At 47.6% G+C, this 27,336-nt stretch overlaps 1 protein-coding gene and 1 pseudogene across 1 annotated transcript; one reads left to right on the forward strand and one right to left on the reverse strand.

Moving 5' to 3' along the window:
• Positions 1-264: 264 nt before the first annotated feature.
• LOC120713570 lies at positions 265-3,218 on the reverse strand (annotated as a pseudogene).
• Positions 3,219-10,082: 6,864 nt separating this feature from the next.
• LOC120713046 (PTI1-like tyrosine-protein kinase 3) lies at positions 10,083-13,808 on the forward strand. Its single transcript, XM_039999013.1, has 8 exons — positions 10,083-10,253; positions 10,424-10,557; positions 11,553-11,785; positions 11,960-12,086; positions 12,213-12,486; positions 12,848-12,980; positions 13,232-13,318; positions 13,492-13,808. Exons 2-8 carry the CDS (start codon positions 10,470-10,472, stop codon positions 13,633-13,635), a joined length of 1,086 nt encoding a protein of 361 aa, XP_039854947.1. The 5' UTR covers positions 10,083-10,253; positions 10,424-10,469; the 3' UTR covers positions 13,636-13,808.
• The last annotated feature ends 13,528 nt before the right edge of the window (positions 13,809-27,336 follow it).

Consider the following 27,336-nt stretch of genomic DNA (forward strand, 5'->3'; position numbering starts at 1 on the left):
CTGGCACGGCATCTTTCATGCGCAGAGCACGTCCTGGGTTCCTTTTGTGACATTTCTTCCAGAGATGAACTCAGTTGTCAGATTTGCTAGATAAATCGCACACGTTCCAGATCCAACGACTGTGTGTGTATCCTTATGCAAACATTGAATTTGCCATAATATCGATTTTAGTACAGATCATTTCTAACCAGTCCTGTTTCTAACATCATCTCTCACTTAGCTCGAACACGCCAAATGGATCCAAGCAATCGGGCCCAAAGCACAAAAAATGAATGACAAACTAGACAAGACGGTATATATATCCTATTTATACAACATACAAACACAAGTTCAACGTGGGTGATCAGTGACCTACGGGTCCCTCTTGATGGAGGATGGCCATGACAATCTCCTCTGGTTCACGCTGTCGAGCCCGTCGCTCTCGGGGTTGATGTCATCCACCTGCTTCCAGCTATCGAGCATTGAGCTGTCTCTCCATTGGGGCGGCGTCAAGAACTTCGAATCGCCGCTAGAGCCGCTAGGGGTCATCAATAGAGAGGAATGGCCGACGCGCAGCTTCTGAAGAGTCGAGAAGGATTCCCTCATCGCAGACATGGCATCAAAGAACCAGGTGCAGGAAGCAAGCGCAGCAGGTATTGGCCGCAGCATTTCCTTCATGAAGATAACCAGAGGAATTAAATCTATGAGTAAAGACAGAAAGGACATGCGTACAAGAAGAAATTTGAGCTGTTGTAATGCCTATCAATCACAATGTACAGCAAAGTGCACTTTTATCCTGCCATGGATGCATGATTAAGCATATGCCATCTCTAAAGTCTAAACCTGAGAATGGTAGCGTCAGTATATTTATCCAAGTGGAAAGCATTTCAAAGGATGAATGGGTTATGACTACTATTTAATTTATTAGAAAAAAAATACTTTCAACTTACCCCCCAGACAGCAGGTGGCTCCCTAAAGTTTTGGCTCCACTGGAAATCACAGACCGATGCTGACAGTGCCCCATAGTCACTTGCTGCTTTCAGAAGTAGCCCCATAGTCAAGGGAATAAGGTTGTTGCAACCGGGCAATAATGCGATCCTGAAGAAAATTGCTGCAATGTTAGATATGTAGATCTTGTACTATTGGCTAATGTTTGCATATATAGCTGTTCTTGACGCAACTGAGCCAAACAATGTGTAGCCTCAGCGCTCAAGAAAAGAAGAAAGCAAGAGAAGAAAAATAAGAACATGTGGCTTCCATTACCTTGTTCTCAATAACATCTTTCAAAATAGCAGTTATTTTGGCCAAAGATTCACACTTCTTTTCCATCTCACTAACATGTGTCAAGTGAGCAATGCTTTTATCATCCTGTGGCAAACAAAAACTTTATGAATATGACCAATGATAATGCCCAATAATCAAAACATAATCCCTGAAAAGAAAAGGTATGTAAATGGATATGGCTCTATTGAAAAAATGGCATGCTGGAAAGTTTATGGGTTCTTACATAAACAGTATTATTTTATCTTCTAGACTCAAAAAGGTTAAGCCTTAACCTCTTAAGGATAAGCATGTGTTTCGTATCATCCTTCAAGAATCAAACTTAGTTCCATTAAATGTTGGCATTCAATTTGGTATGACCATAAGAATTCATGGTAAAGAAATTTGTCATCCATCCTAACAGTCAAAGTGAAGATATCTGATATGAAAAGAAATATATCCCCCAAAATGCTGTAATTCCCTAACGAGTCCCATTTCTGCCTAGAGTCTCCTTTCATGAGCAACCCAAGTGTGAAATGGCCCACTTGCCAAAAAGAATCATAATCTGACCACCATAGTTAGAGAATATAAAGGGTGCTCAACTAAAAACATGATGAAACATTTTAAGAGAGCATTACCATTACGGCATTACCATGTCATACAGGATCTAAAAAACCTAACACTAGGTGGCAAATTAAGAGAGCATTGGCATGGTGTGTGGAACTGGTGCAAACATATAGAGCCTAACAACTGGATATCAACACATCACCTTTCTTCCCTGTAGCTCCACTTGCAAGTTGGCAATGTTCCTCTGCACAACAGTCAGTTCCCTCAAAACCCTCACTAAATCATTGCTTTTTGTCTGTGTTACCCTGATCATCCTGAAACAAGAGAGAGCATGAAATAATAAGGACTTGAGAAATACACTTTTTTTTTTAAAATCACATTGTACCTAGCAGAAATCCAGAAGGCCATCTATTGACTACCTGACCCTTTGCATTACAAGTGTCCAGTGCCGATTCCACTCCACACTCATGGCATATAAAACACTAATTTTTGTGCAAGTAATCTAAGATAAAACAAACAGATACTCCATCCACAGCACTCGTTCAGTTTCGTTCACATTCGCATTTTGTTCTGAAGTCGCAAACTTTCACAAGATGAAGAACGTTACATCAGCACGATCCGAATTGTATAGCCTACTAGTCCACAAGTTTTCCTCGCAAGATTACCTTAACCGAACCAAATGCTAAACCCACCCAAACACACGAGATCGCGCAACTGATGACAAAATCTCCACAGCAATGCTTCTCTCCAAACCTACATTTCACAATCCTCTCCGCAATCACCTCTCCAGGAGCCGCCGTTTCGACGAACTAATCCCTACAATTTGCGCTTCAGAAACGAACCGTAACCCGATCAGGAGTGTCGGACCTGGTTGGAGCGCGGCGGGAACGAACGAAACCAGGTGGTTGGGCGGCAGGATTAGGCAGCGAGACAGATCGGGGCGGGGGGAACAAGCTGGGCGCCGCACCTGCGGAGGAGGGGCGGGGAACCCGAGGTCGGCGGTGTTAGTTAAGCTAGGATATTTTCAGTTATTTTCCTCGTGTCAGTTAGCAACGGCAGGCTCTCCTGTTAGTTCGGGACTGCCCGGGTCGTGCGCACGCCCGCGCTGCGTCGTGAGGGCGTGCGTCGTGGGCTACTCGCCACCAAGGCCGGGTCGCAATCACGCGTGGGATGGCACGCGGGGCTTCCGGATCGTGGAGCGATGATAGCCGCTTAGTTAGTTCTGATTCTCTTTATAAGCAAGGAATAAAGTCAGAAAACGCTGCTGCTGTGGCACCAAAACTCGTGTGTCCAACTCTCGTGTTCACCAGCCACCTCGTGTTGTGTTTCTTCCAGTCCCTGCGCTCGCCGGTGATCCCGTCGCCGAGCTGCCGGAGATAACAATTGGCATCAGAGCCAGTAACCGTCGCCATGTCCGCTCATCCATCGCGCACGCCACCTCGCGATCCGTCCCAGTCCCGCACGCCCCCTCGCAATCGAGATCGGCGCTGTCGTCCTTCACCATCGCCAATCCCGCGCCGCGGCCGCCGCGGCCGCGAGACGGAGACGCGCGTCGTCCGCGAAGTCGGGGCGGCCAACTACCCCATGCTGACCCACACCAACTATGTTGAGTGGGCGGTGCTCATGGAGGTGATGTTGGAGGCCCGGGAGCTCTGGATGGCTGTGAGCGTCGGCACCATCGATCGACATGACGACCGCATGGCCATGGAGGCCATCCTCCGCGCTACGCCGCCGGAGATGCGTGTCCCTCACTGGGAAGGGCACCGCCAAGCGGGCGTGGGATGCCATCAAGACCGAACGTGTTGGCGTCGAACGGATCCAGAAGGCGAAGGCGACGGACCTCACGCGGGAGTTCGACGCGCTCACGTTCCTCGACGGCGAGTCCGTGGATGACTTCACGCACCGCTTGCAGGCCCTCGTCAGCGAGCTAAGTATCCTTGGTGAGCCCCCTGGAGAAAACACCGTGGTGAGGAGAATCCTGCAGGCTGTGCCCCCTCGTTTCGACCAGATCGCCCACTCCATCGAGACGCTCCTCGACGTCGACGACATGACGGTTGAAGAGCTGGTGGGGCGGCTCAAGTCGGCGGAGGTATGTGACCGGAGCCGCAATCTGCCGGCGGCGACGAACTCCAACGGCAAGCTACTTCTCTCCGAGGAGGAGTGGCTGGCCCGCTACAAGCACCGCCTCGCGGGCGAGGGCTCTCGCTCTGGCGGCAACAGCGGCAAGTCGTCTGGAGGTCCACGCGGCAGCGACAACGGTGGCGCGCGCACTGGCAGATCCTCCGGCGATCCGGCCAGGGTCGCCACCAAGACGGACAAGTGCAAGTACTGCGGCAAGAAGGGCCACTGGGCCCGTGAATGCCGCAAGAAGAAGCGCGATGAGGCGGCGCTCCTTGCCCAGGCCGGCGGCGACGACGACACTGAGGAGCCTTCCCTGCTGATGGCCATCGGCGCCGTCGAGCCGGAGTACGTCGCGCCGCGCGTTGCACCTGTCTACGTCGGCGGGCAAGTCTACCTCAACGAAGAACGCACCATGGTGGATCTGGGGGAGTCCGAGGACCGCTCCGGCAAGCCAATCTCCGACGTGTGGTACCTTGACACGGGAGCGTCAAACCACATGACGGGGAACCGGGCGGCCTTCTCCGAGCTGGATCAGTCCATCACCGGCACGGTCAAGTTCAACGACGGCTCGGTCGTGGACATCGTCGGCTGCGGCACCGTCCTCTTCGCGGCGCGACATGGACAGCACCGAGCGCTCACCGACACGTACTATATCCCCCGTCTCAAGAGCAACATCATAAGCCTTGGCCAACTCGATGAGTTCGGCTGCAAGGTTGTGATTGAGGAGGGGATTCTACGAGTACGCGATCCGTAGCGCGAGCTCCTCGCCAAGGTACGCCGTTCGGCAAACCGATTGTACAAGATCTCGCTCACCCTGGCGCAGCTTGTCTCGCTCCTGGCGTGCACTGGCGACCCCACCTGGCTTTGGCATGAGCGGTACGGCCACCTGGGTTTCGACGCGCTGTGCAAGCTGTCCGGCGGCGGCCTGGTGCGCGGTCTGCCACAGATTGATCACCCTGGTCAACTATGCGACGCGTGCTTGGCCGGCAAACAGCGCCGCGCGCCGTTCCCGCAGCAGGCCAAGTACCGGGCGATAGGCCAGCTCGAGCTAGTCCATGGCGACCTCTGCAGTCCTGTCACCCCGGCTACTCACGGTGGGCGGCGATACTTCCTCCTCCTCGTCGATGATGCCAGCCGCTACATGTGGCTCGTGTTGCTGTCGAACAAGAGCGAAGCCGCGGCCGCCATCAAGAAGTTCCAGGCCGGCGTGGAGGTGGAAACTGGGTGCAAGCTGCGCGCGCTCCGGACGGACCGGGGTGGCGAGTTCACCGCCGTCACGTTCGCGGAGTACTGCGCTGACCAAGGTGTTCACCGGCAGTTCACCGCTCCGTACTCTCCACAGCAAAATGGAGTGGTCGAGCGCCGGAACCAAACCGTGCTTGCCATGGCGCGGTGCTTGTTGAAGGCCAGAGGTGTTCCCAGCACATTTTGGGGGGAGGCAGTGAGCACTGCAGTGTTCATCCTCAACCGGTCTCCCACCAAAGCTCTGAAGAACAAGACCCCCTACGAGGCTTGGCACGGGGAGAAGCCAGCAGTTCACTTCATGCGCACGTTCGGGTGCATAGCGCATGTCAAGGTAACTCGCCCGCATGCTGCTAAACTTGATGATCGCAGCATGAAGATGGTGTTCCTCGGGTATGAGCCGGGCTCAAAGGGCTACCGTGTGTACGACCCTGTGAGCGGCCGGCTACATGTCTCTCGAGACGTGGTCTTCGACGAGACAAAAGGCTGGAACTGGGAGGCGCCAGACGACATCGCCACACTGGACACGTTCACCGTCGAGTACGTCGTACGCGCTGCGACGGCGAGCGGCCAGTCCGAGGCTCCCACCACTACGTGTGCTCCGTCGACTCCAGCTACATCCCCAGGCACGCCATCAGTGGCTAAGGAGCCACACCCTCAGGTGGGCGGCGGTGGCATCGACATCGGCTTCGCCACGCCACCGACGCACATTCCTTCAGGGATGGACCTCAGCGACGAGGGGGTGCCACGCCATTACGGCATGGTGACTGACTGCATCAACACCTCCGAACCACGGGAGCTCGAGATGGAGGAGTTGTTCCTGGCGGCGGCCGAGGAACCAACGACGTTCGAGCAGGCGAACGTGGACCCAGCCTGGCGCGCAGCAATGCAGGACGAGCTGTCCTCCATCATCAACAACAAGACCTGGCAGGCGGTCGACCTGCCAGCCGACCACCGACCCATCGGCCTCAAGTGGGTCTTCAAGCTTAAGAAGGACGCCTCTGGCGCTGTTGTGCGGCACAAGGCGCGATTGGTGGCCAAGGGCTACGTCCAGCGCGCCAGCGTGGATTTCGACGAAGTGTTCGCGCCGGTGGCGCGGCTGGACTCAGTGTGCGCGCTGCTCGCCGTGGCGGCGCACGAAGGCTGGAAGGTTCATCACCTTGAACGGCGAGCTCACAGAGGAAGTGTACGTCGCCCAACCCCCAGGCTTCTCCATCCCCGGGCGTGAACACCAGGTCTTGCGCCTCCACAAGGCGCTGTACGGCCTCCGTCAAGCCCTGCGCGCATGGAACTCCAAGCTCGACAGCACACTCGTGGCGCTCGGTTTCACCCGGTGTTCCGAGGAACATGGCGTGTATGTCTGTGGCGAGGGACAACATCGCCTTCTCCTCGGCGTGTATGTGGACGACCTCATCCTCACCGGCGTCGACTCCAACGAGCTGACACAGTTCAAAGAGGAGATGAAGGACCACTTCAAGATGAGCGACCTCGGCCTTCTAAGCTATTACCTCGGCATCGAGATTCAGCAGAGGCCGGAGATGATCACACTCGGGCAAGCGGCTTACACGGCAAAGCTGCTCGAAAAGGGGGGAATGAGCGACTGCAATCCAGTGCAAGCGCCAATGGCGACACGACTCAAGTTGAGCAAGAAAAGCACAGCACCGGCTGTGGACTCCACTCTCTACCGCAGCCTCGTTGGCAGCCTGCGGTACCTCATTCACACACGCCCGGACATCTCGTTCGCCGTCGGCTACATTAGTCGATTCATGGAGAACCCGACCACGGAGCACATGGGTGCCGTCAAGCATGTTCTCCGCTACATCGCCGACACGCTGCACTTTGGGTGCTGCTATCGAAAGGGCGACGGCAACTTCAGGCTGACCGGGTACAGCGACGCTGATCTGGCTGGGGATCAGGACGACCGGGCTGGGGATCAGGACGACCGCAAGAGCACATCAGGCGGTGCATTCTTCCTCGGGCAATCTCCCGTCGCATGGCACTCTATCAAGCAACCCGTGGTGGCTCTATCCTCTTGCGAGGCGGAGTATATCGCGGCAACCTCGGCGGCTTGCCAGCTAATTTGGCTCGGACAGCTGCTCGGGAGCCTCTACGGCAAGGCGGCAACAGCCGCCAAGCTCCTCATCGACAACCAGTCGGCGATCTAGCTCTGCAAGAACCCGGTCTTCCATGGCCGGAGCAAACACATCGAGACGCGATTCCATTTCATCAGGGAAAGCGTTGAGAACGGGAAGGTCGCCGTCCGGCATGTCAACACCGACGATCAGCTAGCAGACATCATGACAAAACCACTTGGGTGAGTTCGCTTTCAGCAACTTCGCCTAAAGATTGGCATCGTCAACATCAAGGAACATCTAGTTTAGGGGGAGTAATGTTAGTTAAGCTAGGATATTTTCAGTTGTTTTCCTGGTGTCAGTTAGCAACGGCAGGCTCTCCTGTTAGTTCGGGCCTGCCCGGGTCGTGCGCACGCCCGCGCTACATCGTGAGGGCGTGCGTCGTGGGCTACTCGCCACCAAGGCCGGGTCGCAAGCACGCGTGGGATGGCACGCGGGGCTTCCGGATCGTGGAGCGATGATAGCCGCTTAGTTAGCTCTGATTCTCTTTATAAGCAAGGAATAAACTCAGAAAATGCTACTGCTGCGGCACCAAAACTCGTGTGTCCAACTCTCGTGTTCACCAGCCACCTCGCGTTGTGTTTCTTCCAGTCCCTGCGCTCGCCGGTGATCCCGTCGCCGAGCTGCCGGGGATAACAGGCGGCGATGGCGAGCGCCTCCGCCATGCCGCCCAGCCACTTGGCTGGCTTCTGTTGCACTGCCGCCATCGCCGGGGTTGGGGACGAGGGGCGCCGACGGGGGCACGCACCGGCGGCGTCCGCTCGGTTCTGTCGGGAGAAGAAACTCTCGCCGGGCCGGGCTGGGCCGCCTCCTCGTGTGGTATTGGGCCGAGATGTACACGGCTTGCTCTAGAACAACGTACGTGCCGGACGACGTCTCCGTTTTCCTTGGACGAAAGCGACTCCTCGCTGCCGGAAAGGATATATCGCCCGCGCTATAAATTACACAACCATCGCCTAAAAGATTTCGATGCGGATCGATAGCGTAAATTCGGCATATTATCTCTTTCCGTCTGCTGCTGCGCAGCCCAAGATAAGATTAGACTATGAACCTAAGCGTGGAAGGCTACTACAACTCGTAGAAGACTGAGTGTGAAAGACTGCTACAACTTGTGAAAGACTATAAGGCTGTTGCTACTTGTGGAAGGCTATAAAGCTGCTGCTACTTGATTGCAGCAACCAGACCTTGTTGTTTTCCCATTTTGATTTCTTTTTTTGCTTTTTCTTCTTCGGATGCTAGTTTCGTTTTTTCCCTCTATTTTCTCTTTCATTGCACTTTTTGTTCTTTCAATTCTTACAAATTTTTTTAGTCTTATTTTATTTTGCTATTTATTTTTCTCCTCTTATTTACTTATTTATTTCTTCTTCTATTTCTAAGTAGTTGTTTCCTATATTTTATAATACATAACATTCTTTCTTCGTTTTCTGTATCTAAATAAATCCATAATTGACTCTCTAGAAAAGAAGCGTGCCTCACTTGTTCTTTTTTTCATTCTCCATGTTTTCTTTTTCATTCTTTTTCCTTCCATATTTTTTCTTTCATTTTTCCTTATTTTTTCTCTTTTTAACATATTTTTTCTTCTTTCTTCTTTTTTCGCCCTTTTGTATTTAATTTTTTCCTTAAATTTTTACATAGACTTCTTCCACCAATAAGAATAAATTATCTATTTTATAGATTAAACTGTTCCGTGATGGTGACTCATTTGTTCGCTTTGTAGATTAAATTGTTCCGTGATATTGACTCATTTGTTCGTGATATTCATTTTTCATATCTGTCCTATAATCAAATATTCGCGATGTATAATATTTTGTTCGTTGTATATCATTATGTGTTCATTATATTTATTGTTTTTTGTTTGTAAAAGTAACTATTTGTTCACAACATCATAAGTTAATTATTTAGTTCTGAAGATCTTGTCAAAGAAAGATAACGGTACAATTCAAATTTATGACAAGAAAAATAATAGTGCCATTCAAATTTAATTTGGATGCACGGTTTAATAGTTATAACTTTTTATTTTTAAATTTACATGCGCAGAACCTCTCTCCTATTTTAGCGGACAACATGCATGCACCGAATTGTTTATTCGCGATGTTCAACATTGTATTATTATTTATTCATCGGGTTTAATATTTTGTTCGCAAATAGATATGTATTTGTTCTCAGTAGTCCATATCTTCGAGCTTTATCAAAAGAATGATTAAAAAATACAATTCTCCAAATGTAGTCAAGTGTGGTCTTGTTTTGAAGATCTTGACGCAAAAAATACGATGCTGCAATCGAAATTTAATTAGCATATTTCCTCTAATATTTATGGATTTTTTTTGTTTTAAACAAGTTTGCATGTGGATGATGTCAGTGTTTTGTCTTGTCTGCATGGGTACACATATATTTTCCCTCTCCATGTGCAAACAGTCAGATTTATTGGGCTGAAATGTGGCACATCACGTATAGAGTCACTTCTTCAGGCGATGGTGGGACCATGTATCGCCTTAAGTGACAAACAACCGCGCCCCCTCGCTGCTCTACTACTTTTCTGTCATTGTCAACCACAAGAACAGTTTGTGTTTGTTTCCACACCAAAAAGGAAAAAAAAAAGAACAAGCATTTTATCTGCTCTCAATCAAAGCAGTTGCTTTCTTAGCGAATTTTGAAGCCTTGTTTATGCCGGCGCGGCCGCGATCAGTTGAATCAATCAATCAAAGTGCCCAGGACCAGCGCGACCAGAGCAATCAGCCGGGCAATAATGATCACCAAACGCATTAGAATTTAGAAAACCGCGGCGAGCTGGAAAGCCGGCGGCAGCCCAGCCGGAAAGGCACCCGCCCCCCAGCTTGGCTACAGCCACCGCTCCTCCTCTCTCTCCGCTTCTTCATCTCCTTGCCTTTCGCTGGCGAGCCGCCAGCCAAGAAACAGTCCAGAGCCCGCCCCCATTGCCTCCCGGCGCAGCAGGTGAGGGTTCCGCTCCTCCTCGGCTTCGGCGGTTCCAGTGGGAGGGAGGATGCCGTCAATTTCTCGGTTTGCGAGCTTCCTGGGGAACGCTCTGGGGGGATGATCCCAACCTACATAATTTATGAAACTTGTTGCTATTTACATCAAATACTGTTACCTTTTTGTTGCAGTTCTTTACATCAAGAAAGAAGAGCGAGAAGAGTTCAGTAGGTTACCATGCGCCGGTGGTTTTGCTGCACTCATTTTGACACCCCATATCTCGAAAATGAGAATGGATTTACAAGCAGTCCGGACGGAACAAGTGGTGCGTCTGTTGTCTCTGATGTCTACTTATGTTACTTTATCATCCTACAGCAGATTAGGAATTTAGAATGCAAATTTCAGCCTGTACTTGAAATCACAGGACATAATTGTGGCATTGCGCCCTAGTGCTTGATAAAACTAAATGTCAACATTTGGTTTTCTTTATTTTCAAAAAAACATTTGGTTTTCTATTCTGATACAAAAAACAATCTTATATGATATAGTATCTCAATTCTCAATACTCAACAACTATTGATATATTGGGTACATTTCATATGCATTATATTGTTGACCTATGCACCTGCACTTGAACCTTGCTGCTCACAACCTGAAGTCTAAAGTAATACTAGGGCAGGCTAGCTGTATACAGTATATTTTTCAGAAAGATTAGTGATTTTCAGGGATGCTACTTTTTTCCGAGAGCTCAATGGTGAGAATGAGGCACAAACCCCACCTGGTACTTTTGTTCAAAAGGCAAACTGAGTACAGGCCTGCTACTGCTATGTTAGTTGCTTATCAGGTCAGGGTTAGCATCTGGGTTTGATGTTCGAACAATACAAAATCCTTCTATCGAGAAAACAGAGCCAAGGAAAATTGACTGCGCAGCAGTATTTATCACTTTGGTGACCTTTTACCTTTCTTGCTAGACAATGACTTAAGTCTGTAAAATAAAGATTTGTACAGACAATTATGAGTGTAACCACTAACCAAACCATATTCGCAGTGTAAATTTGGTAAATTTGAGCTTACGCAAGACCTTTCAGGTAGCATGTTTGGTACAGATGATGACACTAATTAGTTAGACTCCCATGCTGATTGAACTTTTTGGTGGCTCAGCTACCTTCTAAATAGTTATTTCTTAATAATTTATTCATTGCTTCATGCTATTAATTGAAGGGTTTAGGTGGTATATCAATGATTGTTCTGCGTATAATTTCTCTGCATCCCATGCTTCTACTGCTTAGATCATAACCATATTCAACATATGCCTTTCAGGAAACGGTCTTACTTCAAACAGTGATCCTGCGAAACCACCTTCCATTGAAGTACCTGCATTGTTATTTGATGAACTGAAAGAAAAGACAGATGATTTTGGGTCAAAGACTTTGGTTGGTGAGGGGTCATATGGAAGAGTATATTATGCTGTTTTGGAAAATGGAAAACATGCAGCCGTGAAGAAGCTTGATGCTTCAGCAGACCCTGAGCCCGACAATGAATTTCTAGCACAGGTATTGCGCTTTTCGCAGATCCCAATACTGCTAAGACTTAAAATGTATTAAACTCTTCCACTTCTTAACTGGAATAAAGCCGGTTTGCCGATTATCTTTTCTGCGAAACTGTTTTAATTATTAGTTATGCTTCTTATTGAAATCTATTTATTGCCTCCTATCCTTTGGATATAGGTCTCCGTTGTTTCAAGATTAAAACATGAAAATTTTGTGGACATGCTTGGTTATTGCATTGAAGGAGATCAACGTCTGTTGGCTTATGAATTCGCTACAATGGGCTCCCTACATGATATTTTGCATGGTATGCACCTAGCCACTTAGCTAATCAGTCTTTTTACAAAATTATCGCCATGAGCCCAGGGATAAAAGGAATTCATGTACGACAATAAGCAAGTCTTTTTTTCACTTCTGATTTTTCTTCCAACAGGAAGAAAAGGTGTTGCAGGTGCGCAGCCTGGTCCTGCCCTCGACTGGATGCAAAGAGTCAGAATTGCTGTTGATGCTGCAAAAGGTCTTGAGTACCTTCATGAGAAGGTTCAACCTTCCATAGTCCATCGAGACATACGATCTAGCAATGTTCTTTTATTTGAGGACTACAAGGCTAAAATTGCGGACTTCAATCTTTCAAGCCAATCTCCAGATATGGCTGCCCGCCTACATTCTACCCGTGTCCTCGGAACTTTTGGATATCATGCTCCAGAGTAATTATTTGACTCAGATATCAGTTGCACTTTGTTCATACTTTTTGCATAATGTATTTGGGATTACGCTCCCATATTATCCCCCATTAGTATTTGGCTTCATTGTCATAGTTAGAAACATATAATAATAATCTTTTGAATGCTTTGCAACTAGAGAATAAAAACTGGAAAATAGGCTTCTAATATACCTAAACAAGACCGTCATGTATGTGCCAACAAATTAACAGACAAGTGGAGTTTATAATTTTAGTTTTACATTCTTAGATCTGATATGAATGGCACCAGATAATTACTCATTTTTTAATTGGAAAAAGATATATGCATGATTTTATATAATATAAGAGATGTCTATTCGATGCAGGTATGCTATGACTGGCCAACTGACTCAAAAAAGTGATGTTTATAGCTTTGGAGTTGTCCTTTTAGAGCTTCTAACTGGAAGGAAACCTGTAGATCATACAATGCCAAGGGGCCAGCAGAGTCTAGTTACTTGGGTATGTGTTAACTTTTTCACATTATAATTTACAGTCTCCTGGAAAATTGCATAGTTTTTGCTATCATCCCTGAAAAATTACCGTCAAGGTATTTAGAGAAACTTCTACAGCATATTTGTTATAACCTAGAAAAGATTTACGAGATCAGCAAGAATGAATATTCCAAAATTTTATGCTGTTATTGTTTGCACATTGAATTTTTTTTCATGTTTGTTGATTTTATCATGTTTGTTGTTCCATCTTCAACTCAGGCAACACCAAGGCTCGGTGAGGACAAGGTGAAACAATGTGTTGATCCAAGATTAAATGGAGAGTACCCTCCAAAGGGTGTTGCCAAGGTATGTCTTCAACTATCCTGTCTATGCTCGTGATATGTAACTTAATATATCCAAAATACATATTTCTCAAACTGGCTGGTGAGATCTTTAAGTAACCCATAACTCTGCAATGCTAGAATCAACTTAGTGAAATGAAATGCCCTCAGCAGTTGTTTCCTTTGCTGTCGATGCAGCTTGCGGCAGTGGCAGCTCTCTGCGTTCAATATGAATCTGAGTTCAGACCAAGCATGAGCATTGTAGTCAAGGCATTGTCTCCCCTTCTTGTAAATGCACCCTATCAGGCGGCAGCTGCTCCTGATACACGTTCAGAAGCCTGACAAAATGTTCAACTCAACTCATGTAAAGAAATAGCATTTGTTTCTCGGTAATACCAATTTTATCAATTATTTGTCTTTTATACACCTGAATTATGTGTGTGTTTACTATAGAGGAAGGGAAGAAAGGAGTAATGCAATTTTTTTTTAACACGTGAACTTCATATGCTTGAGAACGGTGCAATTCATCTTCGCATCTGTATGTTTCATCCTTTTTCTCGTTGTTGTGTTCATAATATTTGTGTTCTTGAGGCAGGGTCTAGTGTGCACGTTTAGCTGCGCCTGTTGTAACTAGCTTGTGAGCTGTCACCCAGTTACATGTCTGTCAACAAAGGATGCCTTGGCTCTGGGTTTGCATTGTCCGACCCATACAACATGGTTACATAAAGATCTGCTTGTAATACAAGTATACAGCCTTGGAAGCTGTATTTTCAATTGCTATTTTAAAAATGAATACACTACGACATAACTTGAAGAAAACACAATCTTCAGTTTGATCAGAAAGACAAGGTACCAAAGAACCTTCTTTAATGTTTTGGGGAATTCCTTGTATGCCATCTAACCTTCGCCCCGTCAGTAACATACTGTTCGGTGACGCGTAAAGGCAGGATTTCCAAAAAAAAAATCAACAGTCTGCAAAAGATTATTACTTTGTGTAGTAATTGTTGACACAGAATCACGCCAACACACTCGAATGAACTAGAACGCGCGAACGATCGTCAAAACGATCAACACCCGCGAAACCCTAGGCAGGCCGGTCTGACCGGTGCCGCCGACCGGTTTGACCGGTGTAACCAGGGCGTCGCCGGAAACCTAGAACAGCGAGCTCGGGAGGGACTCCGTCGGAGCTTGTGAACGTAGGGTTGTCCTTAGGTCGGCATGCCACTCAGAACGTCTTCAAACGCCGTCGAGACGAAGGAAGAAAGCAATTTAGGGTTGGAAAAAGCTAGGGTTTGAGAGATAAAAAGTAATGCGATTTTTGTATTGATTCGATTGAGAATAACCTCAATCGGCCTTAGCCTTTATATTTATAGGCCGGAGAAGACGTACCCCTTCACGAGTAGGATTACATGAGGACTCTTTACAAAAACCCTAACTCTACTCGGACTGTACAGACCAGACCGGCCTGACTGGTCGGACCTCGGCAGGTGCCAAATTTGGCTGTCAACATATGCCCCCCTGCTTTTTAGTGAGTTTACAAGCTAAAAAGCAAAACAAAAGTATTCTATACAACACTAGGGCCTAAAAACACTGCTAAGGACGATTTTCATGAATCGGCCATCTCTTCTTCATGCATCTTGCCACACACTTGGGTAGAATTTCTTCAAGTACTTCCAATTGATAGCTCTAGGTAGTCGATCTCCTTGCAGCGTCTCCATCATGTAGGAATTCCCGAAGATAACTTTAACAACCCTATATGGACCCTCCCAACTCGGTGACCACTTACCAAACTTATTGTTTTTCACTCCAAGAGGCAATATTGTCTTCCAAACTAGATCTCCAACCTGGAAAGATTTATCTTTTATCTTCTTGTTGTAAGCTCTAGCAACCCGAAGCTTATCCTTCTCAATCTCTTTTAAGGCCTTCATCCGCTTGTCGGTCACCTCATCAATATTATCCATCATTGAATTATAATAATCAACGGTAGAAAGATCACTCTGCTTAGCCAATCTATAAGCGCCTAGATTTACCTCAACGGGTAAAACGGCCTCTTGACCACAAGCTCAAAAGGAGTAACTTTGGTAGCACCATGACGAGATATACGATGAGCCCACAATGCTTCGGACAACACTTCATGCCACCTCTTAGGATTTTCTTCTATTTTCTTCTTGATAAGCTTGATCAAAATCTTATTACTTGACTCGGCCTGTCCATTGGTCTGAGCATAATACGGAGATGAATTGAGCAACTTGATCTTATAAGATTCGATGAATGCACGTACCTCCTTCGATACGAATGAAGAACCTTGATCCGTAGTCAAAGTTTGAGAAATACCGAATATATGAATAATATGCTCAGTTATAAACTCAATCACCTCTCTATGTATCATATTCTTCAAAGGAACTGTTTCGGTCCACTTAGTGAAATAATCCGTAGCAACCAACACGAAGCGATGCCCTTTTGAAAATGGAGGATTAATTTGTCCAATAAAATTCAACCCCCAACCTCGGAACGGCCATAGTTTAATAATAGGATGCAATGTTGCAGCAGGTACCAACTGCAAATCTCCAAACCGTTGACACTCTTCGCATCCTTTATAATACTTAAAGCAATCCGAAATCATGGAAGGCCAATAAAAATCGGCTCTCCTAAGCAACCACTTCATTTTAGGAGCCGATTGATGAGTGCCACAGATGCCTTCATGAACTTCTCCCATAGCCACTTTGGCCTTATCCGGGTCCAAACACTTGAGAAGCAAATCTTCGGCGGTTCGACGATAAAGTTCATTATCAATCAAAATATATTTAAATGCTGCACGCCGAATGCTTCTCTCTACACCACGACCAAGATCTTTAAGATATGAAATTATAGGAACCCTCCAATCCTGATCTTCGGCCCTTTCCACGGCCGAATCGGTATTTTCCGCTGACTGGGTGGTCAGACCGGTCTCTAGACCGGTCAGACCGGTCTGAGCGGTCAGACCGGTCAAGTCAACCGGTTTGACTGGTTCGTCCAGAACCTGCAACTCGGCTTCGATCTGCATTGGTTTTCTAATGTTGAATTTTCCTCTTCTAACACTATAACCAGATGCTTGCTGAGCCAGATGTAAGGATCACCAGGGTGTCCGACCCTAGAGGGGGAGGGGGTAAATAGAGTCGCTAATCGCTTTTCTATCCTAGGACTCAATCTAATTGCATAAGATAAACCTGCTAGTTATGACTAAGGTTTATCTATGCTACCCTCTACTTACCCCAAAAGACTTGCCACCTATAGCCAATCCTAATCAAACTAACTAGGAAAGTAAAGGTAAGCAAGAAAGAGTAAATGCGGAAACGTAATGCGGTAAGTAAAACGGTAAGGGAGAGGATATGCAAACTCCCGTGAAGACACCAAGACACACGATTTAACGTGGTTTGGTTAGGACACCAAAGTCCCTCCCTACGTCCACGGCCACTTGCTCACAAAGAACAAGTGTGATGCCGAGTCTCTTCGCTTGATCACCGTCTTGCCACGCCTCCAAGGCTCCCGACAAGCAAAGGCTAAGTGACGCCAAGTCACAAAGACGAGGTCACCGCCACCGTCTATCTCGAAGCGTCACCACGGCACCGTCTTCACTATCTTGGAGCTTTAACACCAAGTAGGGGCCTCCTTCCCCGCACAAAGTGTCGTTGCCACTCCACACCAAGTCGGAGGGTCACACGACGAGTACACAAGGTGCTTGCCGTAGCAAGGCTTTCTCTCAAGCTAGTTCTCTCAAGAACTAAGCCTAAACAAGCACTAAGCACTCTCACAAGTGTGCTTAAGCCTATATGATGTACAATGAAGCTCTATTGTGGTTGGAGATGATCTTTAGCTCTTGTATACTTTCTTGAACTCCAGCACTCTCAAATGACCCGGCCTTGGGGGTATATATAGGCAGCACAAGCAAATATAGCCATTGGAGAAAAGCTGCCAGAAATGTGCTTAACGCCGGTTAATCCGACGTACCCCAAAAGCCATCATCGGTTTAACCGGTGTATGTAAACTACCACTTGAAAAACTAGCCGTTAGCAATTAACCGGTGTATCGCCGGTTTAACCGATGCAATCAACCGGTGTATGTAAAATTAGCGTCGGTTTAACCGGTGATTGTAACTTCTTCATGTTCCTCCAAAAACCACCTCTCTGGACAACTGAACCGATGCTATTGACCGATGCATCGTCGGTTCAACCGGTGTATGTAATTTCCTCGGTCTTTATCTGCCAATGCACCGACGTATACATTTTCTTCAACGTCGGTTAATCCGGTGTAAAACCCTAGCCCGCAGACCTTCTCTGTGATTGCACCGGTGAGTTCATTTTGCCCTACGTCGGTTTAACCGGTGATAGCAAAATGCCTCAATTCTTGTCCCTTGGACCGAAGAGCTGCCCTGAGACCCGCGAGGGGCGGCTCCCCCTCGACCCCCGTCCGCTAACCGGGTAGCGGAACCCCCGTAGGGGTGGCCATTCGGGCCTAGCTACGCCTATCTTCTCTTTGTCATCACTTGAACCTAAAAGCCTGGGAATGTTTATCTTAAGAATCATATTAGTCCAAGTATTGTGTGTGTCATCAATCGCCAAAATATTATATTGAAATATGGCATGAGAGGCCATTTTCGCTACACCAGAGCATTAGCCTGTCCATTTTCTTCTCTTGGCAAATGTCTTATAACGAATTCATCAAAAGAAGAAATAATGTCGATGCACTTTTCAAGATATGCATTTAATGAACCATTATAATATTGGCATACCTTGGATACTTGCTGCACAACGAGAAGCGAATCACCAAAAATTTCAACATGCTTCACGCCCATGGATTGTAAAATCTCCAAGCCAAATAGTAATGCTTCATACTCAACTTGGTTATTTGTACAATATTCCTCTAATCGGTTTGAGAACTCAAAAACAGCACCACTTGGAGATATAAGGACAACACTAATTCCTCTTATTTCCGCATCAATAAGTCGTCGGCCTATATAGGTAACAACATACTCATTTCCTTCGGTCTCTTGAGTCAAAACAGCTCCAATAACTTTATCTTCAGCCGCTATATAAAGTTTAAAAGGAACACCTCTCCTAGGTGCTTTAAGAACCGGCGGCGAAGACAAATAGTATTTAATTTTCTCAAATGCCTCTTGCTATTTTGCCCCCCAAGTAAATTCGGCTTCATTCTTTAACCGAAGAATAGGAGTAAAAGCATCAATCTTTCTGGACAAATTAGAAATAAATCTTCTCAAGTAATTTACTTTGTCCAGAAACTTTTGCAAGTTTTTCTTGCAAGTAGGAGCATCAACTTTTCTCATAGCCTCAATTCTTTTAGGATCAATCTCTATGCCCTTCTCATGAATAATGAAACCAAGGAATTTTCCCGCCGATACTCCAAAAGCACATTTGAGTGTATTCATCTTCAAACCATACCGACGCATCCTTTCAAGAGCAAGCCTTAAATCAGCTAAATGAGAATCCAAACCGGCTGACTTAATAACAATATCATCAATGTACACTTCCAAAATGACACCAAGCAAATCATGGAAGATTAAATTCATAGCCCTCTGATAAGTTGTACCGACATTCTTTAAACCAAAAGTCATAACCACCCACTCAAATAAACCAACAAATCCGGGACACACAAAGGCCGTTTTAGACGTATCTTCCTCGGTCGTGAATATTTGATTGTAACCCGCGTAACCATCAAGAAAGCTAATAACACTATGTCCCGATGCTTCATTAATTAGCATATCGGCTATAGGCATAGGACACTCATCCTTGGGAGTAGCTTTATTAAGATCTCAAAAATCAATGCAAACACGAATCTTGCCCGAATCTTTCTTTTCAACGGGCACAATATTAGAGATCCAATCCGCATAACGACAAGACCGAATAAAACCAGCATCTAATAATCGATTAATCTCTTCTTTAATTCGGTCATAAATACTAGGATTGAAACGTCTAGCCGGTTGCTTATAAGATTTAAAACCGGCTTTGATTGGTAAGCAATGCTCAACAAGATCATGACTCAATCCCGGCATTTCAGAATACTCCCAAGCAAAACAATCGATATATTCTTTTAATAATTTTATTAAATCGGTTTAAACTCAACCGATAAATTCTTGTTTACAAAAGTCGGCCTAGGAATAGTACCATCACCTAGATCTACCTTTTCTAAAGGATCAGCCGACGTAAAGCCTTGGCCTAGCTTGTCCATGTCTTCTGTTTTTTGAATAGTCTCACACATATTGTTCGTACACACCCGATAGTGCTCAATGCGCTGCTGGAGCCACTCTGCGTTGGACCGGTCTGACCCACCGATCTGACCGGTTGGCTCTGATGGCCGATCCGAAGAGGACCGGTCTGACCGGTCGTGGGACCCGGTCTGACCGGTTGCACCTGAGTCGCCTGCTGGACTCATCTTTACAGCATTAAGTGATTTAGCCAATTTTCCATCGGCTTTAGAGTTGCAGGAACGAAACCCTCCTTGGTGCAGCTGATAAGCTCATAATCGGACAGATCCAAGCCCGATAAGCACTTAACGTTGTCATTGGCATCAATGGAGTTGGAATCGGCGGTAGCAATAAAGGAGGAAGTTTCACCTGGTACAATCTCAACTTCATCGCCGATCCACTGAATAAGAAATTGATGCAAGGTAGACGAAACACATTGATTGGCATGAATCCAATCATGCCCAAGTATTAAGCTGAAGTTACCTTGCACATCGGAGACGAAGAAGGCTGTAGCGAGCGTCTTGCTTCCAACAGTCAACTCCATGAACGCCACCCCTTTGGCACCAATGGGATCACCTCCACCCACGCCGCTAACCGTCATGTTGGTCTTGATCAGCTCCTCATCCTTCCTGCCAAGCTTCTTGTACAATGAGTAGGGCATAAGATTTACAATGGCCCCACCATCCACTAACATGCGAGAAATCGGCTTTCCATTAAGATGTCCCCTCATGTAGAGAGCTTTCAAGTGGTTATCCGATTCCTTGGGCTTCTGGAACACATCATCACGAGGCCCAAATTGAAGATGAGCCACCTCCTCTTCGGGAATTATGAGGTAATCCGAAGACATATGCACAACGTTGATCTCCAAATTGTTGTGCTCCGGGGACGCCTCATACTCCATCAGTTCCTCTTCTTCCATCGCTAGAGGAGCTGGTTCCACTTCATCAACTCGAGAAACCGAAACAAGCACCACTGATTCGGCTATGCTCTCTGCACTGGGTTCAACCGGTCTGACCGGTGGCTCAGGGCGGTCTGACCGGTCAAGAGAACCGGTCTGACCGGTCGCCGGGGTTGGTTCGACCGGTCCTTCTGATGGCTGGTCAATCGTCTTAGCTTGCCATACTTTGCCTTGAGGGATCATGGGCCTATATTTGTTAAAGTACTCATCCCTCGCCTTCTCTGCCTCCTGCTCCCTCTTTTCCTTTTTGCGAAGACGTTGGAGCTTCCTCTTTTGGGTATGCGTCAACCCCTCAGGACACCAACGGGTTTGGTGGTATTTGTCCGCCACCTTGCTGCCACCAGCCTCATGATTGTTAGCAGTAAAAGGTTTCTGGATAGGAGGAGCAGAAGAAGTAGCCGATTTATCAATCACCATCGGCTCCTTACCCTTATCTTGCACAACCACTTTAATCTCGCCGATCTGGACAACAGTATCGGCTTTAGCCTTCCCTGGAGTAGTTTATGGTTGCACCTCTGACTTCTTTTCCTTCACGCGGTATTCAACCCACAGAGGAACAAATCGCGCCGGTCTCTGCTGAGACCGGTCTGATCGGTCATAGGGGACCGGTCTGACCGATGGCGCCTGCTGAGCTGGACCAGATTGGTGTGCTCCCAATCGGTCATGTATTGGCGTCCTAGACCTTTCCTCCCTCTGATATGGTGGTGGGTATGGCATTGGAAAGCACCGGAGCCAAATCCCCTCATGTTCCCAGACCGGATTAACTGCATTTGACGCCGGTGGAGACCAAGGCATAGTAGCATACACCTTTTGTGGAGGAAACTGAGGATAATCACCCCTGCGCCTGATGAATTCCCTCCTTGGAGGCGAAGCATTGCCCCGACGCGGTGGTGAATGAGGTCTCTTTTTTAATGGCCGATTTTGTTGAACGACCTTAGTGTACTTGTTCAATAACTGCCCAAAGATAGGTCCCTAATTTGTACGCCTCCTCTGCAGTTTTGGCACATTTGTTTTCCAAGTACCCTCTTCCGGACGTTTCGGCTTAAAAGTCTGGGGCTGCTCCCTGGGCCGGTCTGACCGGTTGATGCTACCGGTCTGACCGGTTGCGCCTAGACAGTAGGCTGACTGGATGAACTTGCTTGCCCCCCGGGCTTAGGAGCATTAACGAAAATCCTCAAAGTCGGCTTCCCATCAGGAGTCTTCTCAGCAACGACTTCTCGGGCCAGAATCTTGTCATTTGCATTCATCGGCCTCGGATCTCCAATCACCACATTCTTCCCTTGAGCCCCTTCGGCTTGCTCCGGCCGAAGGAGAATCTTTAGATTATTCAGTTCTAAAGTGTGGACAGGGAAGGGAGTCTTGTCTACTTGCATCTCAGAAAGCACCAATCGTCTTTCATCTACAGCCGATTGGATCTGTCGACGGAAAACATTACAATCATTAGTAGCATGCGAGAAAGAATTATGCCACTTATAATATGCATGCCTTTTTAGTTCTTCCGGCGACGGTATAGCATGAGACAAATGAATGTTTCCATGTTTAGGTAATTCATCAAAAATCCTATCGCACTTGGAAACATCAAAAGTAAATTTCATCTCACTTTGCCGATTCTTTTGAACCGGCTTAAGCAAAGGACACGTAGAAGGTTTGTCCTTTGATGGCCAAACAAATTCAGCGGCGTACACTCCCTTTTCCTCATCGTCCGAACAGTCGAAATCATTCTCAACAACATGCATGTTGGACCGATGAGACTTAAAGGAATCTTTAGAATTCTTGTACTTAAATTCGGTGCCAATAGCTCGCATTTTCAAATGATTAATCGTAATGAAATCAAAACCTTCAAGTTTCTCCTTCAAATAAGAATGCAAGCCATTAAACACCAAATCCGCCAAATCTTTTTCCGAAAGAGATGAATTAAAACACCAATTTTTTAAAGCTTTAAATCTTTGGAAGTAATCCAAAACCGATTTACCTCGGTTTTGTTTAACCGATGTCAAGTCTAGCAATCGAACTTCGGCTTCCACACTATAGAAGTGATCATGAAAATTGCGCTCTAACTGATTCCAATTTAAAATAGATCCCGACGCAAGCGAGGAAAACCAAGAGAAAGCGGTTCCGGTCAAAGAAAAAAAAACAAGCAAACCCGCAAAGCATCATTAAGACCCGCTTCTCCCAACTGCAAGACATATTGGCTAACATGCTCCCAAGTCATACGAGAATCTTCACCATTGAATTTAACAAACTCGGGAACGCGCCAACCAGCATAATATGAAATAAAATCAAACTCAGAAGGATATGACTTTTGATATAAACGCGACCCACCCATATCAATCCCAAGTTTAGATTTAAGTACACCGGCCAAATCCTCTTTAAATCTATTGAAATCGGCCTGATAAGCACCACTGGCCGAAGCATACGAAAAGGACGAAACACGTTGTGCGGTAGGTCCGGTGTAAGCCATGTTAGTATTAAGAATCGGTCCTCGGTGAGGTCCAGGTCCCTGCTGTGACGTAGCATGAGGCCCTATGTGCATTACTATCTCATTAGTTCGGCTAGGGGCGGCCGAACTAGGGATAGACGCGTGCGGTGCAGAGGGTACTGGGTAATGCCCAGTTAGACCGGTCTGACCGGTCATATAACCGGTCTGACCGCCTGCACCGGTCTGACCGGTTGACGAGACCGGTGGGACCGGTGGCGCGTGAATAGTAGATGGCAGTGGTGTTTGCCCTGGAAATGAATTCGGCGGCATCCCATAGAATTGATCTTGGGTAACAGATGTGCCAGCCGAATCTGCTTCTGAGAATTGAGCGCCACCCTCGGCAGTTTTACCCTTTTTTAGCACTGCAATCTCATCGTTAAGCCCAGCAAAAGTCTCTCCCGCGGCTACTTGTGCAGCAGATATTTTCGAATCTACCATGAAAGAGAAGTGCTTAACTAATTCAGAGGGGTCATTAGGAAGTACCTCGACCTTGTCTTGGTTTAACTTGAATGATGGCATCACGAACTCCCCGACCCTCTTGAATAGGCCTCCTCACTCCTTCTTGAACCCCTGAAGGAAGTGCTCCCTTAGGTGCTCTTCAGCGATGAGGTAGGCCTTGCGCTCCTCTTCGGTGAGCTCCTCCATGGTCGCCTTGATGACGTTGTCGTTGTGGATTTCACCATGAGTACCCATCTTCTCGGAGAAGCTAGATTAGATCGGTTTTAAACCAGATTAATTTGTTCCCCAGCGGAGTCGCAAAAAAGTATGTTGACACAGAATCGCGCCAACACACTCGAATGAGCTAGAACGCGCGAACGATCATCAAAACGATCAACACCCGTGAAACCCTGGGCAGGACGGTCTGACCGGTTCCTCCGACCGGTCTGACCGGTGTAAGCAGGGCATCGCCGGAAACCTAGAACAGCGAGCTCGGGAGGGACCCCGTCGGAGCTCGTGAACGTAGGGTTGTTCTGAGGTCGGCAGGCCACTCAGAACGTCTTCAAACGTCGTCGAGACGAAGAAAGAAAGCAATTTAGGGTTGGAAAATGCTAGGGTTTGAGAGATAAAAAGTAATGCGATTTTTGTATTGATTCGATTGGGAATAACCTCAATCGGCCTTAGCCTTTATATTTATAGGCCGGGGAAGACATACCCCTTCACGAGTAGGATTACATGAGGACTCTTTACAAAAATCCTAATTCTACTCGGACTGTACAGACCAGATCGACCTCGACAGGTGCCAAATTTAACTGTCAACAGTAATCTCCTGAGGTCGAAGGATCGATTAGCTCCCTTAATGTTCGCGTGTCCTCTGATAGACAGACAAGGCCCATGAAGCTGCAGTCGTCGTCGTGCAGAGGAGTGGCGTCGGCGACCACAAGAACCGCTCCCCTGACTTGTTCTTGACAGGGATGTTGCCCCTCCAGCATTTCCCCCTGAATATGTTCCCGATGATGCTGTTCAGGGAAGGGCGTCAGGATCATGGTTTTAAATCGCCGGCTAAGGTATTTAGCGGCAAAGTTACCGTTACGTTGTTCAGTGGGCTATAGCCGGTATTTAGCGGATTATAGCCGGTTTTAGCGTGCTAAATACTATAGCGGTTGTCTTTTCTAGAAGCGATAGCCGTCTCTGGCGGAAGCTATAGCCGCTATTTAAACCTTGGTCAGAATGGACGATCAATCTCGTGATGTCCTGACCAACAGCTTCTGCTGAAGAATAGCCGTACAGATGCTCGGCGTTCCAGTTCCTGGGCGACATGGAATGGAAGCAGAGAGAATCGATTGATCGAGCTTTGATCAAGTTCAGATAGTTCTTGGAGCAATTAACAATGCAAGTGATCGAAGGTTAATTACCAGTAGAGGATCTTCCCCTGGAGGTCAAGGACGTGCACGGCCTGGCCCAGCGACTGCATGACCATCGCGTGGTGGCGGCGGGACAGCCCGGCGGCGCGGCGCGCGGGGGGGCGGAGCGGCGAGGAGTCGTCGGCGGCCTGCTGGCTCCACGCGCCGCCGCCGCCGCCGCCGCCGCGGTGCGCCGTCCGCAGCTGGTGGAGCTTGGACACCTCCCGCTTGAGCTCCGCCTGGCCCTCCTCCAGCGCCCGTATCTTCTTCATGAGCTCCTCCTCGTCCATCGCCGGCGAACGATGACGAGCTCGGCCACTCACTGAGATGCCGGATGAAATGGCAGCAGATCATTTAGGGGCATCGATCAGCGTCGGCAAGAAACCCAACGAAGCAAGAAGAAGGAAACTGAACTGCCATGGAATGTACGGAGACAATGAGAAAATTAAAAGATTATAGGCAAAGGGCCAAAAGCTTCGCTCATGCCTCGCATAGGCTATCGAGCCGACGAGCCCAAAGTGTTCTTTTTTAGCTTCTCTGTTAAGGTAGGTCAGTTTCATTGTACTTGCATCTATCCAGGGGCGGAAATGGAAACAGCGGAGGCGAAACTGGTTCCGGCGTTTTCTTCAACAACAACAACAACAAAAAAAGGTTCCGGCCCCTCCTTGCATCATGGAATTTTTTTTTTCGAAACAAGAATTGGGGCATGCAGTTTGGTCCTTAACAAAGAAATATGCGAGTGAGAAATGGACACATGCATAGTGTCATCTATTGTGTATGCTACAGAATAGGGCTTTTGTCCCGGTCTACAACTGCTTTTTATCCCGGTTCCTCAACCGGGATTGGCTGTCCGGGATAAATACGTGCATCTCTTTTGTCCCGGAAGCTATCGAACCGGGACAAATGCTAATTTCGCGAACAAAAAAAATTAGGTCGCTAGCTCCAGCATACGGGAGCCAGCTTCTCCAAATTCAAAATCAATTACAATCACAAATCAATAATTCACAAAATCAATTATCACAACTACAAACGATTTTTTCACAAATTAATCCGTTCACATATACATATTTGACAAAAAAAGAAAACAAGAACAACAGAGCCGCCCGCCTGGATCTGGCGGCGCCATCCCCGCCGGCGCCCGCCATGACCGGGCTGAGCTGCTGCCACCGCGAGGGCCTGGCTGGGGCGTGGACCCAAGCCGACCCCGCCAGGCCTGGATGCGCCGGCAACCGCGCGCCCCCGCCGAGCCTGGACGCGCCAGCAACCGCCCCCGCCGGGCCGAGTTGTTGCCACCGCCGAGGCCGAGTTGTTGCCACCGCCTGGCCGAGTTGTTGCCACCGCCGAGGCCTGGCCGCGGCGCGGACCCGCGCCGGCGACGCCACCGGGTTGGAGGCGCTCCAACGGGTCCGAGCCACCCCTGCCGGTGCTCGCGCCTTGGCCGCGCCCTGGCTGCGGCTCGCCAGCCCCACCCACACCGGGGAGGGAGCTGAGGGCCGGAGGGAGGGAGGAGAGAAGGCCCCTGAGGAAGGGGGCGGGAGGAAGAAGATAAGGCAGAGAGAGAGAGGAGAGGGAGAGAAATCAGAGGAGGAGCCAGCGACTTAGAAAATATCGGCAGGGAGGGAGACGTCGGTCGCTTTTTGTCCCGGGCGCTGGCTCCACCCGGGACAAAAAGGCTCCCTTTTGTCCCGGGTGGTGGCTCCACCCGGGACAAAAAGGCCACGGGGTCTTTTGTCTCGGTTGGAGCCACCACCCGAGACAAAAAGCTCTTTTTTTTTGTCCCGGTTGGTGCCTACAACCGGGATAAAAGACCTCTGTCTCCCCACTGGCTCGGCTTGTCGTTGGACCCGGAACAAAAACCACCTATTGTCCCGGGTCTAAAGACAGCCGGGACAAATGGCCTGGAACAAAGGCCTGTTTTGTAGTAGTGGTACTTTCTTATTGAGTACCCTTTCTTATTACCTTTAGTGTTCTCAAGTGCTTCTACTCTCATGCTCAATAATCTAAGTGTGCCTGCAGTGGTTTGGCCTCATTTCTCTCCGCTTTCATGGCCTTGCATTATCATCATATTTGTTTGATTGTTTCTAGTATGCCCTAAACGATACTACATGCATCCAACTATTTTACACGAGAATCTACCACACATCATGCATTGCAGTCGGCCGACATGCACCATATACATGCATCACCACACGTGTTGCCTAGTACTACTTCCATCCCAAAATAAAACAACTTATAATTCAAAAATTTATCATAGAATAAACCAACTTCTATCCTCTAAGAGCATCTTCAGTATTCTTTCTTTTCCCAATAAATTGTCAATATTGGAAAAAAGATATACTCCAGCGGTTCCCCAAAATCTTCCCCCCTTCCCCCAATGATTATTGGGATGTCCATTATACTTCTCCTCAACTTCCTAAAAAGAAAAGGAGACTCCCAATAGGTTAGTTGTATTGGGATGAGATTATTGGGAACTAAAAAAACATTTTCCCTAATAATCTGCGAAAGTGCTATTGGGACATCCCAATAC

The sequence above is a fragment of the Panicum virgatum genome, chromosome 6K (assembly GCF_016808335.1).
Source record: "Panicum virgatum strain AP13 chromosome 6K, P.virgatum_v5, whole genome shotgun sequence".
NCBI classification, from domain to species: Eukaryota; Viridiplantae; Streptophyta; class Magnoliopsida; order Poales; family Poaceae; genus Panicum; species Panicum virgatum.

Bases quoted from the DNA above. Each gene is read 5' to 3' on its own strand.
- LOC120713046 (XM_039999013.1), top strand. From the start codon at position 10,470: ATGCGCCGGTGGTTTTGCTGCACTCATTTTGACACCCCATATCTCGAA. The intron at 12,087-12,212 runs GTATGCACCTAG...TTCTTCCAACAG, and splicing joins CCTACATGATATTTTGCATG to GAAGAAAAGGTGTTGCAGGT. The intron at 12,487-12,847 runs GTAATTATTTGA...TATTCGATGCAG, and splicing joins TTTGGATATCATGCTCCAGA to GTATGCTATGACTGGCCAAC.